Source organism: Oncorhynchus mykiss, chromosome 3 (assembly GCF_013265735.2).
Source record: "Oncorhynchus mykiss isolate Arlee chromosome 3, USDA_OmykA_1.1, whole genome shotgun sequence".
In the NCBI taxonomy this organism is placed as follows: domain Eukaryota; kingdom Metazoa; phylum Chordata; class Actinopteri; order Salmoniformes; family Salmonidae; genus Oncorhynchus; species Oncorhynchus mykiss.
The window spans coordinates 1,859,877-1,878,953 of NC_048567.1; the positions used below are offsets into that span (position 1 = coordinate 1,859,877).

The 19,077-nt window shown below is 53.1% G+C and overlaps 1 protein-coding gene and 1 pseudogene across 1 annotated transcript; both read left to right on the forward strand.

Annotated features, from left to right (window-relative positions):
* Positions 1-1,056: 1,056 nt before the first annotated feature.
* LOC118944756 (polysialoglycoprotein-like) lies at positions 1,057-3,350 on the forward strand (the record flags this gene model as incomplete). Its single annotated transcript, XM_036965491.1, has 4 exons — positions 1,057-1,117; positions 1,292-1,357; positions 1,495-1,578; positions 1,714-3,350. Coding segments are annotated over exons 1-4 (1,848 nt in total), but the record flags the coding sequence as incomplete, so codon positions are not given.
* A 12,533-nt stretch (positions 3,351-15,883) lies between these two features.
* Positions 15,884-18,208, forward strand: LOC118944757 (annotated as a pseudogene).
* The last annotated feature ends 869 nt before the right edge of the window (positions 18,209-19,077 follow it).

Below are 19,077 nucleotides of genomic sequence, written 5' to 3' on the forward strand. Positions count from 1 at the left end.
CCTCTCTTTTGAAGAACATATCAAGACTGTTTCAAGGACAGCTTTTTTCCATCTACGTAACATTGCAAAAATCAAACTTTCTGTCCAAAAATGATGCAGAAAAATGTATCCATGCTTTTGTCACTTCTAGGTTAGACTACTGCAATGCTCTTACTTTCCGGCTACCCGGATAAAGCACTAAATAAACTTCAGTTAGTGCTAAATACGGCTGCTAGAATCCTGACTAGAACCCCAAAAATATATCATATTACTCCAGTGCTAGCCTCCCTACACTGGCTTCCTGTCAAGGCAAGGGCTGATTTCAAGGTTTTACTGCTAACCTACAAAGCATTACATGGGCTTGCTCGTACCTATCTCTCTGATTTGGTCCTGCCGTACATACCTACACGTACGCTACGGTCACAAGACGCAGGCCTCCTAATTGCTTCTTCCACATCTTTTGGTCCCTGTCTGTTTTGCTCTCAGTGAAGTGCTACTATCCCCTTGGACTACAGGTTATTGCCGTCATAAGGTGTGCGTCTGTCTGTTGGCCGGACACTTTCTACCGTTTAGGACCTTTGTGGGTAAAGGTAAAGATGGGGTATAGCAGCAGAAGTTCCTCTGAAGTCCAGTATCTGCTGGAAGGGAACCTGGTGGTACGAGAGGATGAGTGTGGGCCTGTTGTGCTTCCCCCTATCCCTCCCTCTTCTCTCTCACTGTCTGAAAAACGTAAAACGTGGATTTGGGTACAGTGTTTATTTCCCCCTAATATCTTTGAAGATTACACCTAAAATAATTAGGAATACTTCTTTCTACTGCTGATCTGAGACCATTAGGGTTAATCATTACAGATATAAATGCAATATATGGAGTAGAAAAGATTGCCTGCCCACCAACTTGATAAGAATCAACATATGTTCTACATGGTCTATTTCTATCTGAACGTAACAACTCAATCAAGCTTGTTAATTGATCGTTAAGCCATGTTTGTCAGGTAAACTAAGGTCATTAGTGGCCTATATAAGCCTCATACAGGCCATGGGAAGACATTACCTGTTGATAACACAGACTATTTTCATGATCATGGGAGGTGTGAGAGAATTGCTGCTCGTTGTGATGACTGTGGGGGTTGTCAAAGGTTGGTTCACTAATGTTTAAGGGATTTGTTTGGTAAATATGCTTAACTTTATAAGTTGGGTATTAATATTTGACTGTCTGTATCTTCCGCGTTGGTCATCTTTTATTCTTCACTGCTATTAATATATGTAGCTATTTTGTGTGAACTCAACTTCTGTCAACACTTTCTCCTCAGTTTCTTGTTACCCTGTTGGAAAGTCCCAGAAGCAAGATCAAGTCTCTCTGCAGAGGAGACTTGGAGGTAAGTGTTTCTTTCCGCAACCCTTCTAGCTATGTTCTTTGTCACTGTCTATGGTGCTGCTGTGTTTGACACTCATTCAACAGCATAGAGTAACTCAGTCTAAATAATGTTGTCAAACCTTAACCTACATTTTTCAGAGCTGTCATCAAATGACGTCTCCATTGTGCATGCCCTGGCCTTGCTCCGATCCATAGGGTCTGACGCTAAACAAGCCAGAGAAGGTACGGCCTGAAACATATACTTTGAAAACTGTAGGGTTCATGTTGCTCAAAATTCGATTAGCAATTTGGCCTAGACCGTGTAGAACAGATGTGTTGCTGTAGAATACCCAACTGTTCCTTTTGTTTTTTCTCAAGAGTATTTAGAGACCAATGAAGTAGAATCCCAAGCTTCTCCAAACCATGGTAGCTCTCCGGCAAATGATGCCCTGTCCTCTGAGGAGAAGCTGAGGCGCATGTCCTCGGACGACGACGCCACCTCTGAAGCTGCGACCGGCCCGTCTGGCGACGACGCCACCTCTGAAGCTGCGACCGGCCCGTCTGGCGACGACGCCACCTCTGAAGCTGCGACCGGCCCGTCTGGCGACGACGCCACCTCTGAAGCTGCGACCGGCCCGTCTGGCGACGACGCCACCTCTGAAGCTGCGACCGGCCCGTCTGGCGACGACGCCACCTCTGAAGCTGCGACCGGCCCGTCTGGCGACGACGCCACCTCTGAAGCTGCGACCGGCCCGTCTGGCGACGACGCCACCTCTGAAGCTGCGACCGGCCCGTCTGGCGACGACGCCACCTCTGAAGCTGCGACCGGCCCGTCTGGCGACGACGCCACCTCTGAAGCTGCGACCGGCCCGTCTGGCGACGACGCCACCTCTGTAGCTGCGACCGGCCCGTCTGGCGACGACGCCACCTCTGAAGCTGCGACCGGCCCGTCTGGCGACGACGCCACCTCTGAAGCTGCGACCGGCCCGTCTGGCGACGACGCCACCTCTGAAGCTGCGACCGGCCCGTCTGGCGACGACGCCACCTCTGAAGCTGCGACCGGCCCGTCTGGCGACGACGCCACCTCTGAAGCTGCGACCGGCCCGTCTGGCGACGACGCCACCTCTGAAGCTGCGACCGGCCCGTCTGGCGACGACGCCACCTCTGAAGCTGCGACCGGCCCGTCTGGCGACGACGCCACCTCTGAAGCTGCGACCGGCCCGTCTGGCGACGACGCCACCTCTGAAGCTGCGACCGGCCCGTCTGGCGACGACGCCACCTCTGAAGCTGCGACCGGCCCGTCTGGCGACGACGCCACCTCTGAAGCTGCGACCGGCCCGTCTGGCGACGACGCCACCTCTGAAGCTGCGACCGGCCCGTCTGGCGACGACGCCACCTCTGAAGCTGCGACCGGCCCGTCTGGCGACGACGCCACCTCTGAAGCTGCGACCGGCCCGTCTGGCGACGACGCCACCTCTGAAGCTGCGACCGGCCCGTCTGGCGACGACGCCACCTCTGAAGCTGCGACCGGCCCGTCTGGCGACGACGCCACCTCTGAAGCTGCGACCGGCCCGTCTGGCGACGACGCCACCTCTGAAGCTGCGACCGGCCCGTCTGGCGACGACGCCACCTCTGAAGCTGCGACCGGCCCGTCTGGCGACGACGCCACCTCTGAAGCTGCGACCGGCCCGTCTGGCGACGACGCCACCTCTGAAGCTGCGACCGGCCCGTCTGGCGACGACGCCACCTCTGAAGCTGCGACCGGCCCGTCTGGCGACGACGCCACCTCTGAAGCTGCGACCGGCCCGTCTGGCGACGACGCCACCTCTGAAGCTGCGACCGGCCCGTCTGGCGACGACGCCACCTCTGAAGCTGCGACCGGCCCGTCTGGCGACGACGCCACCTCTGAAGCTGCGACCGGCCCGTCTGGCGACGACGCCACCTCTGAAGCTGCGACCGGCCCGTCTGGCGACGACGCCACCTCTGAAGCTGCGACCGGCCCGTCTGGCGACGACGCCACCTCTGAAGCTGCGACCGGCCCGTCTGGCGACGACGCCACCTCTGAAGCTGCGACCGGCCCGTCTGGCGACGACGCCACCTCTGAAGCTGCGACCGGCCCGTCTGGCGACGACGCCACCTCTGAAGCTGCGACCGGCCCGTCTGGCGACGACGCCACCTCTGAAGCTGCGACCGGCCCGTCTGGCGACGACGCCACCTCTGAAGCTGCGACCGGCCCGTCTGGCGACGACGCCACCTCTGAAGCTGCGACCGGCCCGTCTGGCGACGACGCCACCTCTGAAGCTGCGACCGGCCCGTCTGGCGACGACGCCACCTCTGAAGCTGCGACCGGCCCGTCTGGCGACGACGCCACCTCTGAAGCTGCGACCGGCCCGTCTGGCGACGACGCCACCTCTGAAGCTGCGACCGGCCCGTCTGGCGACGACGCCACCTCTGAAGCTGCGACCGGCCCGTCTGGCGACGACGCCACCTCTGAAGCTGCGACCGGCCCGTCTGGCGACGACGCCACCTCTGAAGCTGCGACCGGCCCGTCTGGCGACGACGCCACCTCTGAAGCTGCGACCGGCCCGTCTGGCGACGACGCCACCTCTGAAGCTGCGACCGGCCCGTCTGGCGACGACGCCACCTCTGAAGCTGCGACCGGCCCGTCTGGCGACGACGCCACCTCTGAAGCTGCGACCGGCCCGTCTGGCGACGACGCCACCTCTGAAGCTGCGACCGGCCCGTCTGGCGACGACGCCACCTCTGAAGCTGCGACCGGCCCGTCTGGCGACGACGCCACCTCTGAAGCTGCGACCGGCCCGTCTGGCGACGACGCCACCTCTGAAGCTGCGACCGGCCCGTCTGGCGACGACGCCACCTCTGAAGCTGCGACCGGCCCGTCTGGCGACGACGCCACCTCTGAAGCTGCGACCGGCCCGTCTGGCGACGACGCCACCTCTGAAGCTGCGACCGGCCCGTCTGGCGACGACGCCACCTCTGAAGCTGCGACCGGCCCGTCTGGCGACGACGCCACCTCTGAAGCTGCGACCGGCCCGTCTGGCGACGACGCCACCTCTGAAGCTGCGACCGGCCCGTCTGGCGACGACGCCACCTCTGAAGCTGCGACCGGCCCGTCTGGCGACGACGCCACCTCTGAAGCTGCGACCGGCCCGTCTGGCGACGACGCCACCTCTGAAGCTGCGACCGGCCCGTCTGGCGACGACGCCACCTCTGAAGCTGCGACCGGCCCGTCTGGCGACGACGCCACCTCTGAAGCTGCGACCGGCCCGTCTGGCGACGACGCCACCTCTGAAGCTGCGACCGGCCCGTCTGGCGACGACGCCACCTCTGAAGCTGCGACCGGCCCGTCTGGCGACGACGCCACCTCTGAAGCTGCGACCGGCCCGTCTGGCGACGACGCCACCTCTGAAGCTGCGACCGGCCCGTCTGGCGACGACGCCACCTCTGAAGCTGCGACCGGCCCGTCTGGCGACGACGCCACCTCTGAAGCTGCGACCGGCCCGTCTGGCGACGACGCCACCTCTGAAGCTGCGACCGGCCCGTCTGGCGACGACGCCACCTCTGAAGCTGCGACCGGCCCGTCTGGCGACGACGCCACCTCTGAAGCTGCGACCGGCCCGTCTGGCGACGACGCCACCTCTGAAGCTGCGACCGGCCCGTCTGGCGACGACGCCACCTCTGAAGCTGCGACCGGCCCGTCTGGCGACGACGCCACCTCTGAAGCTGCGACCGGCCCGTCTGGCGACGACGCCACCTCTGAAGCTGCGACCGGCCCGTCTGGCGACGACGCCACCTCTGAAGCTGCGACCGGCCCGTCTGGCGACGACGCCACCTCTGAAGCTGCGACCGGCCCGTCTGGCGACGACGCCACCTCTGAAGCTGCGACCGGCCCGTCTGGCGACGACGCCACCTCTGAAGCTGCGACCGGCCCGTCTGGCGACGACGCCACCTCTGAAGCTGCGACCGGCCCGTCTGGCGACGACGCCACCTCTGAAGCTGCGACCGGCCCGTCTGGCGACGACGCCACCTCTGAAGCTGCGACCGGCCCGTCTGGCGACGACGCCACCTCTGAAGCTGCGACCGGCCCGTCCGGCGACGACGCCACCTCTGAAGCTGCGACCGGCCCGTCCGGCGACGACGCCACCTCTGAAGCTGCGACCGGCCCGTCCGGCGACGACGCCACCTCTGAAGCTGCGACCGGCCCGTCTGGCGACGACGCCACCTCTGAAGCTGCGACCGGCCCGTCCGGCGACGACGCCATGGATATCTGACGTGGGACATGCAAGAGTTCATGGGTACTCTAGTCCAGTGTGTAACTGCATTTGCTTGTTTTGGCTCAATTAAACATTAACTGTAATACTTGTGTCCTCTGTATTGTTTTGGTGGTTCCTACTTGGAGTTGAGGTGTATGACCTGACTTGAGTAACTGGGGTGATGGCAACATTTATTTTGCATTATATCCATGCGCCAGCAATATTACTCAGACCCCTGTGTTTTAAATTACCAATTGACTTAAGCTACATGTGCTCAGTGTTGGTCCATTTATGCTAGTAGCATCACATGATACCTCAACAGCATTTTGACGCCATTTCCGGTCACAACTTGCAGACTTGTTTACGTGTTTTGTTGCCTACTTTGCTACATGACAACTTTACGGTTTTTACTTTTTAATTACCGTTTATATTTTTGGTTTTTCCCTCAATTTTTTCACTCGTGTCAGGGTTGCGTCAATTCGAATCTGGTATCAGGATAAATATCACAATGAGGCTTTTATTAGCTAAGCAATAAGTGGTAAATGCAATTTTCGTATATATGGGCTCTGTCCCACCTCGCAGGGCAAAACAGAACTGACTTGTTCCTGACAAAGATATTTAATATACTCTGACAGTAGTTCCTGCTTCCGAGCCGGCCTGTCAGAGTAGACTGGGCGTGGTTTAGACTCACCCAGCCTATCGTTGATTGTTGGCGCAGAGGCTGGTCCCAGCCCCTTAAGCGCTTCAGCGGTCAGTCGTTGTAGCTGTGTAGAATATGCAGTTATCAGGCACCTGGCTCCTGTTATCTAACAAAAGACTGTTCTGAATGTGCCCCCCCCCCAACTCATTGCACAGTTCTGTATTTTTCCATCATGAGAAAGGCCCATGGCCCTGAAACTGAACAATGGTTCAAGTCAGCTATGTTGCATAACACATACATACATACATCCACACAAGCCAACAGCAGATAATATTAAATCACATATGGTAACGGGCTATAGTGCATAACACAGAATCCTCATACTCCGGACGCTTTATCTGGACATGGTTCGTCAGGACCTCCAACAGCCGAAGCTAAGTAGTAACATTAACATGATGCCTTCTAATTGCAGTCGCTGTACTCATACAGGAGAACGATCGCCTTACGGTGAGGATAGCTGTGCTACAAGCCCAGCTTCAGACGCAATCGTTAGGCAAGGGTAATTTCAGTGTAGGAAAGGATGAAACAGCGTCTGTGCCACCAGTAAGTACAGATAGTAACGTTAGTATAAATCCCCTCGCACGGTCCCCGCAGCCGGACAACTTTCTCACGGTTTCTGGAGAGAAATGCTGTAGGAATGCTCAACCGGTGTCGCTCATTCAGCCGACAAACTTCAACCGGTTTTCCCCATTAAGCAGCGAGTCGGAGTCAAAGGCCGAGCCTTCTCTTGTCTCTACTCCTCCCGTTACGGGGTCAGAGACGCCGAAGCTTCCCACCATTAGCTCTGACAAATTGAAAACTCTAGTCATTGGCGACTCCATTACCCGCAGTATTAGACTTAAAACGAATAATCAGCCGACATGTCTCTGGACCTACTCACTGTCACAGTCATACTCTGGACCTAGTTTTGTCCCATGGAATAAATGTTGTGGATCTTAATGTTTTCCCTCATAATCCTGGACTATCGGACCACCATTTTATTACGTTTGCAATTGCAACAAATAATCTGCTCAGACCCCAACCAAGGAACATCAAAAGTCGTGCTATAAATTCACAGACAACACAAAGATTCCTTGATGTCCTTCCAGACTCCCTCTGTCTACCCAAGGACGCCAGAGGACAAAAATCAGTTAACCACCTAACTGAGGAACTCAATTTAACCTTGCGCAATACCCTAGATGCAGTTGCACCCCTAAAAACTAAAAACATTTCTCATAAGAAACTAGCTCCCTGGTATACAGAAAATACCCGAGCTCTGAAGCAAGCTTCCAGAAAATTGGAACGGAAATGGCGCCACACCAAACTGGAAGTCTTCCGACTAGCTTGGAAAGACAGTACCGTGCAGTATCGAAGAGCCCTTGCTGCTGCTCGATCATCCTATTTTTCCAACTTAATTGAGGAAAATAAGAACAATCCGAAATTCGTTTTTGATACTGTCGCAAAGCTAACTAAAAAGCAGCATTCCCCAAGAGAGGATGGCTTTCACCTCAGCAGTAATAAATTCATGAACTTCTTTGAGGAAAAGATGATTATTACAAAGTAAATTACGGACTCCTCTTTAAATCTGCGTATTCCTTCAAAGCTCAGTTGTCCTGAGTCTGCACAACTCTGCCAGGACCTAGGATCAAGAGAGACACTCAAGTGTTTTAGTACTATATCCCTTGACACAATGATGAAAATAATCATGGCCTCTAAACCTTCAAGCTCCATACTGGACCCTATTCCAACTAAACTACTGAAAGAGCTGTTTCCTGTGCTTGGCCCTCCTATGTTGAACATAATAAACGGCTCTCTATCCACCGGATGTGTACCAAACTCACTAAAAGTGGCAGTAATAAAGCCTCTCTTGAAAAAGCCAAACCTTGACCCAGAAAATATAAAAAACTATCGGCCTATATCGAATCTTCCATTCCTCTCAAAATGTTTAGAAAAGGCTGTTGCGCAGCCTCTGCCTTCCTCGTCAGAGGAGGAGATAGAAGAAAACTGTTACAGTCTCTGTGAATGGTTTGTCCTCTGACAAATCAACTGTAAATTTCGATGTTCCTCAAGGTTCCGTTTTAGGACCACTATTGATTTTCACTATATATTTTACCTCTTGGGGATGTCATTCGAAAACATAATGTTAACTTTCACTGCTATGCGGATGACACACAGCTGAACATTTCAATGAAACATGGTGAAGCCCCAAAATTGCCCTCGCTAGAAGCATGTGTTTCAGACATAAGGAAGTGGATGGCTGCAAACGTTCTACTTTTAAACTCGGACAAAACAGAGATGCTTGTTCTAGGTCCCAAGAAACAAAGAGATCTTCTGTTGAATCTGACAATTAATCTTAATGGCTGTACAGTCGTCTCAAATAAAACTGTGAAGGCCCTCGGCGTTACTCTGGACCCTGATCTCTCTTTTGAAGAACATATCAAGACTGTTTCAAGGAAAGCTTTTTTCCATCTACGTAACATTGCAAAAATCAAACTTTCTGTCCAAAAATGATGCAGAAAAATGTATCCATGCTTTTGTCACTTCTAGGTTAGACTACTGCAATGCTCTTACTTTCCGGCTACCCGGATAAAGCACTAAATAAACTTCAGTTAGTGCTAAATACGGCTGCTAGAATCCTGACTAGAACCCCAAAAATATATCATATTACTCCAGTGCTAGCCTCCCTACACTGGCTTCCTGTCAAGGCAAGGGCTGATTTCAAGGTTTTACTGCTAACCTACAAAGCATTACATGGGCTTGCTCGTACCTATCTCTCTGATTTGGTCCTGCCGTACATACCTACACGTACGCTACGGTCACAAGACGCAGGCCTCCTAATTGCTTCTTCCACATCTTTTGGTCCCTGTCTGTTTTGCTCTCAGTGAAGTGCTACTATCCCCTTGGACTACAGGTTATTGCCGTCATAAGGTGTGCGTCTGTCTGTTGGCCGGACACTTTCTACCGTTTAGGACCTTTGTGGGTAAAGGTAAAGATGGGGTATAGCAGCAGAAGTTCCTCTGAAGTCCAGTATCTGCTGGAAGGGAACCTGGTGGTACGAGAGGATGAGTGTGGGCCTGTTGTGCTTCCCCCTATCCCTCCCTCTTCTCTCTCACTGTCTGAAAAACGTAAAACGTGGATTTGGGTACAGTGTTTATTTCCCCCTAATATCTTTGAAGATTACACCTAAAATAATTAGGAATACTTCTTTCTACTGCTGATCTGAGACCATTAGGGTTAATCATTACAGATATAAATGCAATATATGGAGTAGAAAAGATTGCCTGCCCACCAACTTGATAAGAATCAACATATGTTCTACATGGTCTATTTCTATCTGAACGTAACAACTCAATCAAGCTTGTTAATTGATCGTTAAGCCATGTTTGTCAGGTAAACTAAGGTCATTAGTGGCCTATATAAGCCTCATACAGGCCATGGGAAGACATTACCTGTTGATAACACAGACTATTTTCATGATCATGGGAGGTGTGAGAGAATTGCTGCTCGTTGTGATGACTGTGGGGGTTGTCAAAGGTTGGTTCACTAATGTTTAAGGGATTTGTTTGGTAAATATGCTTAACTTTATAAGTTGGGTATTAATATTTGACTGTCTGTATCTTCCGCGTTGGTCATCTTTTATTCTTCACTGCTATTAATATATGTAGCTATTTTGTGTGAACTCAACTTCTGTCAACACTTTCTCCTCAGTTTCTTGTTACCCTGTTGGAAAGTCCCAGAAGCAAGATCAAGTCTCTCTGCAGAGGAGACTTGGAGGTAAGTGTTTCTTTCCGCAACCCTTCTAGCTATGTTCTTTGTCACTGTCTATGGTGCTGCTGTGTTTGACACTCATTCAACAGCATAGAGTAACTCAGTCTAAATAATGTTGTCAAACCTTAACCTACATTTTTCAGAGCTGTCATCAAATGACGTCTCCATTGTGCAGAGCTGTCATCAAATGACGTCTCCATTGTGCATGATCGGCCTTGCTCCGATCCATAGGGTCTGACGCTAAACAAGCCAGAGAAGGTACGGCCTGAAACATATACTTTGAAAACTGTAGGGTTCATGTTGCTCAAAATTCGATTAGCAATTTGGCCTAGACCGTGTAGAACAGATGTGTTGCTGTAGAATACCCAACTGTTCCTTTTGTTTTTTCTCAAGAGTATTTAGAGACCAATGAAGTAGAATCCCAAGCTTCTCCAAACCATGGTAGCTCTCCGGCAAATGATGCCCTGTCCTCTGAGGAGAAGCTGAGGCGCGTGTCCTCGGACGACGCCGCCACCTCTGAAGCTGCGACCGGCCCGTCTGGCGACGACGCCACCTCTGAAGCTGCGACCGGCCCGTATGGCGACGACGCCACCTCTGAAGCTGCGACCGGCCCGTCTGGCGACGACGCCACCTCTGAAGCTGCGACCGGCCCGTCTGGCGACGACGCCACCTCTGAAGCTGCGACCGGCCCGTCTGGCGACGACGCCACCTCTGAAGCTGCGACCGGCCCGTCTGGCGACGACGCCACCTCTGAAGCTGCGACCGGCCCGTCTGGCGACGACGCCACCTCTGAAGCTGCGACCGGCCCGTCTGGCGACGACGCCACCTCTGAAGCTGCGACCGGCCCGTCTGGCGACGACGCCACCTCTGAAGCTGCGACCGGCCCGTCTGGCGACGACGCCACCTCTGAAGCTGCGACCGGCCCGTCTGGCGACGACGCCACCTCTGAAGCTGCGACCGGCCCGTCTGGCGACGACGCCACCTCTGAAGCTGCGACCGGCCCGTCTGGCGACGACGCCACCTCTGAAGCTGCGACCGGCCCGTCTGGCGACGACGCCACCTCTGAAGCTGCGACCGGCCCGTCTGGCGACGACGCCACCTCTGAAGCTGCGACCGGCCCGTCTGGCGACGACGCCACCTCTGAAGCTGCGACCGGCCCGTCCGGCGACGACGCCACCTCTGAAGCTGCGACCGGCCCGTCCGGCGACGACGCCACCTCTGAAGCTGCGACCGGCCCGTCTGGCGACGACGCCACCTCTGAAGCTGCGACCGGCCCGTCTGGCGACGACGCCACCTCTGAAGCTGCGACCGGCCCGTCTGGCGACGACGCCACCTCTGAAGCTGCGACCGGCCCGTCTGGCGACGACGCCACCTCTGAAGCTGCGACCGGCCCGTCTGGCGACGACGCCACCTCTGAAGCTGCGACCGGCCCGTCTGGCGACGACGCCACCTCTGAAGCTGCGACCGGCCCGTCTGGCGACGACGCCACCTCTGAAGCTGCGACCGGCCCGTCTGGCGACGACGCCACCTCTGAAGCTGCGACCGGCCCGTCTGGCGACGACGCCACCTCTGAAGCTGCGACCGGCCCGTCTGGCGACGACGCCACCTCTGAAGCTGCGACCGGCCCGTCCGGCGACGACGCCACCTCTGAAGCTGCGACCGGCCCGTCCGGCGACGACGCCATGGATATCTGACGTGGGACATGCAAGAGTTCATGGGTACTCTAGTCCAGTGTGTAACTGCATTTGCTTGTTTTGGCTCAATTAAACATTAACTGTAATACTTGTGTCCTCTGTATTGTTTTGGTGGTTCCTACTTGGAGTTGAGGTGTATGACCTGACTTGAGTAACTGGGGTGATGGCAACATTTATTTTGCATTATATCCATGCGCCAGCAATATTACTCAGACCCCTGTGTTTTAAATTACCAATTGACTTAAGCTACATGTGCTCAGTGTTGGTCCATTTATGCTAGTAGCATCACATGATACCTCAACAGCATTTTGACGCCATTTCCGGTCACAACTTGCAGACTTGTTTACGTGTTTTGTTGCCTACTTTGCTACATGACAACTTTACGGTTTTTACTTTTTAATTACCGTTTATATTTTTGGTTTTTCCCTCAATTTTTTCACTTGTGTCAGGGTTGCGTCAATTCGAATCTGGTATCAGGATAAATATCACAATGAGGCTTTTATTAGCTAAGCAATAAGTGGTAAATGCAATTTTTGTATATATGGGCTCTGTCCCACCTCGCAGGGCAAAACAGAACTGACTTGTTCCTGACAAAGATATTTAATATACTCTGACAGTAGTTCCTGCTTCCGAGCCGGCCTGTCAGAGTAGACTGGGCGTGGTTTAGACTCACCCAGCCTATCGTTGATTGTTGGCGCAGAGGCTGGTCCCAGCCCCTTAAGCGCTTCAGCGGTCAGTCGTTGTAGCTGTGTAGAATATGCAGTTATCAGGCACCTGGCTCCTGTTATCTAACAAAAGACTGTTCTGAATGTGCCCCCCCCCAACTCATTGCACAGTTCTGTATTTTTCCATCATGAGAAAGGCCCATGGCCCTGAAACTGAACAATGGTTCAAGTCAGCTATGTTGCATAACACATACATACATACATCCACACAAGCCAACAGCAGATAATATTAAATCACATATGGTAACGGGCTATAGTGCATAACACAGAATCCTCATACTCCGGACGCTTTATCTGGACATGGTTCGTCAGGACCTCCAACAGCCGAAGCTAAGTAGTAACATTAACATGATGCCTTCTAATTGCAGTCGCTGTACTCATACAGGAGAACGATCGCCTTACGGTGAGGATAGCTGTGCTACAAGCCCAGCTTCAGACGCAATCGTTAGGCAAGGGTAATTTCAGTGTAGGAAAGGATGAAACAGCGTCTGTGCCACCAGTAAGTACAGATAGTAACGTTAGTATAAATCCCCTCGCACGGTCCCCGCAGCCGGACAACTTTCTCACGGTTTCTGGAGAGAAATGCTGTAGGAATGCTCAACCGGTGTCGCTCATTCAGCCGACAAACTTCAACCGGTTTTCCCCATTAAGCAGCGAGTCGGAGTCAAAGGCCGAGCCTTCTCTTGTCTCTACTCCTCCCGTTACGGGGTCAGAGACGCCGAAGCTTCCCACCATTAGCTCTGACAAATTGAAAACTCTAGTCATTGGCGACTCCATTACCCGCAGTATTAGACTTAAAACGAATAATCAGCCGACATGTCTCTGGACCTACTCACTGTCACAGTCATACTCTGGACCTAGTTTTGTCCCATGGAATAAATGTTGTGGATCTTAATGTTTTCCCTCATAATCCTGGACTATCGGACCACCATTTTATTACGTTTGCAATTGCAACAAATAATCTGCTCAGACCCCAACCAAGGAACATCAAAAGTCGTGCTATAAATTCACAGACAACACAAAGATTCCTTGATGTCCTTCCAGACTCCCTCTGTCTACCCAAGGACGCCAGAGGACAAAAATCAGTTAACCACCTAACTGAGGAACTCAATTTAACCTTGCGCAATACCCTAGATGCAGTTGCACCCCTAAAAACTAAAAACATTTCTCATAAGAAACTAGCTCCCTGGTATACAGAAAATACCCGAGCTCTGAAGCAAGCTTCCAGAAAATTGGAACGGAAATGGCGCCACACCAAACTGGAAGTCTTCCGACTAGCTTGGAAAGACAGTACCGTGCAGTATCGAAGAGCCCTTGCTGCTGCTCGATCATCCTATTTTTCCAACTTAATTGAGGAAAATAAGAACAATCCGAAATTCGTTTTTGATACTGTCGCAAAGCTAACTAAAAAGCAGCATTCCCCAAGAGAGGATGGCTTTCACCTCAGCAGTAATAAATTCATGAACTTCTTTGAGGAAAAGATGATTATTACAAAGTAAATTACGGACTCCTCTTTAAATCTGCGTATTCCTTCAAAGCTCAGTTGTCCTGAGTCTGCACAACTCTGCCAGGACCTAGGATCAAGAGAGACACTCAAGTGTTTTAGTACTATATCCCTTGACACAATGATGAAAATAATCATGGCCTCTAAACCTTCAAGCTCCATACTGGACCCTATTCCAACTAAACTACTGAAAGAGCTGTTTCCTGTGCTTGGCCCTCCTATGTTGAACATAATAAACGGCTCTCTATCCACCGGATGTGTACCAAACTCACTAAAAGTGGCAGTAATAAAGCCTCTCTTGAAAAAGCCAAACCTTGACCCAGAAAATATAAAAAACTATCGGCCTATATCGAATCTTCCATTCCTCTCAAAATGTTTAGAAAAGGCTGTTGCGCAGCCTCTGCCTTCCTCGTCAGAGGAGGAGATAGAAGAAAACTGTTACAGTCTCTGTGAATGGTTTGTCCTCTGACAAATCAACTGTAAATTTCGATGTTCCTCAAGGTTCCGTTTTAGGACCACTATTGATTTTCACTATATATTTTACCTCTTGGGGATGTCATTCGAAAACATAATGTTAACTTTCACTGCTATGCGGATGACACACAGCTGAACATTTCAATGAAACATGGTGAAGCCCCAAAATTGCCCTCGCTAGAAGCATGTGTTTCAGACATAAGGAAGTGGATGGCTGCAAACGTTCTACTTTTAAACTCGGACAAAACAGAGATGCTTGTTCTAGGTCCCAAGAAACAAAGAGATCTTCTGTTGAATCTGACAATTAATCTTAATGGCTGTACAGTCGTCTCAAATAAAACTGTGAAGGCCCTCGGCGTTACTCTGGACCCTGATCTCTCTTTTGAAGAACATATCAAGACTGTTTCAAGGAAAGCTTTTTTCCATCTACGTAACATTGCAAAAATCAAACTTTCTGTCCAAAAATGATGCAGAAAAATGTATCCATGCTTTTGTCACTTCTAGGTTAGACTACTGCAATGCTCTTACTTTCCGGCTACCCGGATAAAGCACTAAATAAACTTCAGTTAGTGCTAAATACGGCTGCTAGAATCCTGACTAGAACCCCAAAAATATATCATATTACTCCAGTGCTAGCCTCCCTACACTGGCTTCCTGTCAAGGCAAGGGCTGATTTCAAGGTTTTACTGCTAACCTACAAAGCATTACATGGGCTTGCTCGTACCTATCTCTCTGATTTGGTCCTGCCGTACATACCTACACGTACGCTACGGTCACAAGACGCAGGCCTCCTAATTGCTTCTTCCACATCTTTTGGTCCCTGTCTGTTTTGCTCTCAGTGAAGTGCTACTATCCCCTTGGACTACAGGTTATTGCCGTCATAAGGTGTGCGTCTGTCTGTTGGCCGGACACTTTCTACCGTTTAGGACCTTTGTGGGTAAAGGTAAAGATGGGGTATAGCAGCAGAAGTTCCTCTGAAGTCCAGTATCTGCTGGAAGGGAACCTGGTGGTACGAGAGGATGAGTGTGGGCCTGTTGTGCTTCCCCCTATCCCTCCCTCTTCTCTCTCACTGTCTGAAAAACGTAAAACGTGGATTTGGGTACAGTGTTTATTTCCCCCTAATATCTTTGAAGATTACACCTAAAATAATTAGGAATACTTCTTTCTACTGCTGATCTGAGACCATTAGGGTTAATCATTACAGATATAAATGCAATATATGGAGTAGAAAAGATTGCCTGCCCACCAACTTGATAAGAATCAACATATGTTCTACATGGTCTATTTCTATCTGAACGTAACAACTCAATCAAGCTTGTTAATTGATCGTTAAGCCATGTTTGTCAGGTAAACTAAGGTCATTAGTGGCCTATATAAGCCTCATACAGGCCATGGGAAGACATTACCTGTTGATAACACAGACTATTTTCATGATCATGGGAGGTGTGAGAGAATTGCTGCTCGTTGTGATGACTGTGGGGGTTGTCAAAGGTTGGTTCACTAATGTTTAAGGGATTTGTTTGGTAAATATGCTTAACTTTATAAGTTGGGTATTAATATTTGACTGTCTGTATCTTCCGCGTTGGTCATCTTTTATTCTTCACTGCTATTAATATATGTAGCTATTTTGTGTGAACTCAACTTCTGTCAACACTTTCTCCTCAGTTTCTTGTTACCCTGTTGGAAAGTCCCAGAAGCAAGATCAAGTCTCTCTGCAGAGGAGACTTGGAGGTAAGTGTTTCTTTCCGCAACCCTTCTAGCTATGTTCTTTGTCACTGTCTATGGTGCTGCTGTGTTTGACACTCATTCAACAGCATAGAGTAACTCAGTCTAAATAATGTTGTCAAACCTTAACCTACATTTTTCAGAGCTGTCATCAAATGACGTCTCCATTGTGCAGAGCTGTCATCAAATGACGTCTCCATTGTGCATGATCGGCCTTGCTCCGATCCATAGGGTCTGACGCTAAACAAGCCAGAGAAGGTACGGCCTGAAACATATACTTTGAAAACTGTAGGGTTCATGTTGCTCAAAATTCGATTAGCAATTTGGCCTAGACCGTGTAGAACAGATGTGTTGCTGTAGAATACCCAACTGTTCCTTTTGTTTTTTCTCAAGAGTATTTAGAGACCAATGAAGTAGAATCCCAAGCTTCTCCAAACCATGGTAGCTCTCCGGCAAATGATGCCCTGTCCTCTGAGGAGAAGCTGAGGCGCGTGTCCTCGGACGACGCCGCCACCTCTGAAGCTGCGACCGGCCCGTCTGGCGACGACGCCACCTCTGAAGCTGCGACCGGCCCGTATGGCGACGACGCCACCTCTGAAGCTGCGACCGGCCCGTCTGGCGACGACGCCACCTCTGAAGCTGCGACCGGCCCGTCTGGCGACGACGCCACCTCTGAAGCTGCGACCGGCCCGTCTGGCGACGACGCCACCTCTGAAGCTGCGACCGGCCCGTCTGGCGACGACGCCACCTCTGAAGCTGCGACCGGCCCGTCTGGCGACGACGCCACCTCTGAAGCTGCGACCGGCCCGTCTGGCGACGACGCCACCTCTGAAGCTGCGACCGGCCCGTCTGGCGACGACGCCACCTCTGAAGCTGCGACCGGCCCGTCTGGCGACGACGCCACCTCTGAAGCTGCGACCGGCCCGTCTGGCGACGACGCCACCTCTGAAGCTGCGACCGGCCCGTCTGGCGACGACGCCACCTCTGAAGCTGCGACCGGCCCGTCTGGCGACGACGCCACCTCTGAAGCTGCGACCGGCCCGTCTGGCGACGACGCCACCTCTGAAGCTGCGACCGGCCCGTCTGGCGACGACGCCACCTCTGAAGCTGCGACCGGCCCGTCTGGCGACGACGCCACCTCTGAAGCTGCGACCGGCCCGTCCGGCGACGACGCCACCTCTGAAGCTGCGACCGGCCCGTCTGGCGACGACGCCACCTCTGAAGCTGCGACCGGCCCGTCTGGCGACGACGCCACCTCTGAAGCTGCGACCGGCCCGTCTGGCGACGACGCCACCTCTGAAGCTGCGACCGGCCCGTCTGGCGACGACGCCACCTCTGAAGCTGCGACCGGCCCGTCTGGCGACGACGCCACCTCTGAAGCTGCGACCGGCCCGTCTGGCGACGACGCCACCTCTGAAGCTGCGACCGGCCCGTCTGGCGACGACGCCACCTCTGAAGCTGCGACCGGCCCGTCTGGCGACGACGCCACCTCTGAAGCTGCGACCGGCCCGTCTGGCGACGACGCCACCTCTGAAGCTGCGACCGGCCCGTCTGGCGACGACGCCACCTCTGAAGCTGCGACCGGCCCGTCTGGCGACGACGCCACCTCTGAAGCTGCGACCGGCCCGTCTGGCGACGACGCCACCTCTGAAGCTGCGACCGGCCCGTCTGGCGACGACGCCACCTCTGAAGCTGCGACCGGCCCGTCTGGCGACGACGCCACCTCTGAAGCTGCGACCGGCCCGTCTGGCGACGACGCCACCTCTGAAGCTGCGACCGGCCCGTCCGGCGACGACGCCACCTCTGAAGCTGCGACCGGCCCGTCCGGCGACGACGCCACCTCTGAAGCTGCGACCGGCCCGTCCGGCGACGACGCCACCTCTGAAGCTGCGACCGGCCCGTCTGGCGACGACGCCACCTCTGAAGCTGCGACCGGCCCGTCTGGCGACGACGCCACCTCTGAAGCTGCGACCGGCCCGTCTGGCGACGACGCCACCTCTGAAGCTGCGACCGGCCCGTCTGGCGACGACGCCACCTCTGAAGCTGCGACCGGCCCGTCTGGCGACGACGCCACCTCTGAAGCTGCGACCGGCCCGTCTGGCGACGACGCCACCTCTGAAGCTGCGACCGGCCCGTCTGGCGACGACGCCACCTCTGAAGCTGCGACCGGCCCGTCTGGCGACGACGCCACCTCTGAAGCTGCGACCGGCCCGTCTGGCGACGACGCCACCTCTGAAGCTGCGACCGGCCCGTCTGGCGACGACGCCACCTCTGAAGCTGCGACCGGCCCGTCTGGCGACGACGCCACCTCTGAAGCTGCGACCGGCCCGTCCGGCGACGACGCCACCTCTGAAGCTGCGACCGGCCCGTCCGGCGACGACGCCATGGATATCTGACGTGGGACATGCAAGAGTTCATGGGTACTCTAGTCCAGTGTGTAACTGCATTTGCTTGTTTTGGCTCAATTAAACATTAACTGTAATACTTGTGTCCTCTGTATTGTTTTGGTGGTTCCTACTTGGAGTTGAGGTGTATGACCTGACTTGAGTAACTGGGGTGATGGCAACATTTATTTTGCATTATATCCATGCGCCAGCAATATTACTCAGACCCCTGTGTTTTAAATTACCAATTGACTTAAGCTACATGTGCTCAGTGTTGGTCCATTTATGCTAGTAGCATCACATGATACCTCAACAGCATTTTGACGCCATTTCCGGTCACAACTTGCAGACTTGTTTACGTGTTTTGTTGCCTACTTTGCTACATGACAACTTTACGGTTTTTACTTTTTAATTACCGTTTATATTTTTGGTTTTTCCCTCAATTTTTTCACTTGTGTCAGGGTTGCGTCAATTCGAATCTGGTATCAGGATAAATATCACAATGAGGCTTTTAT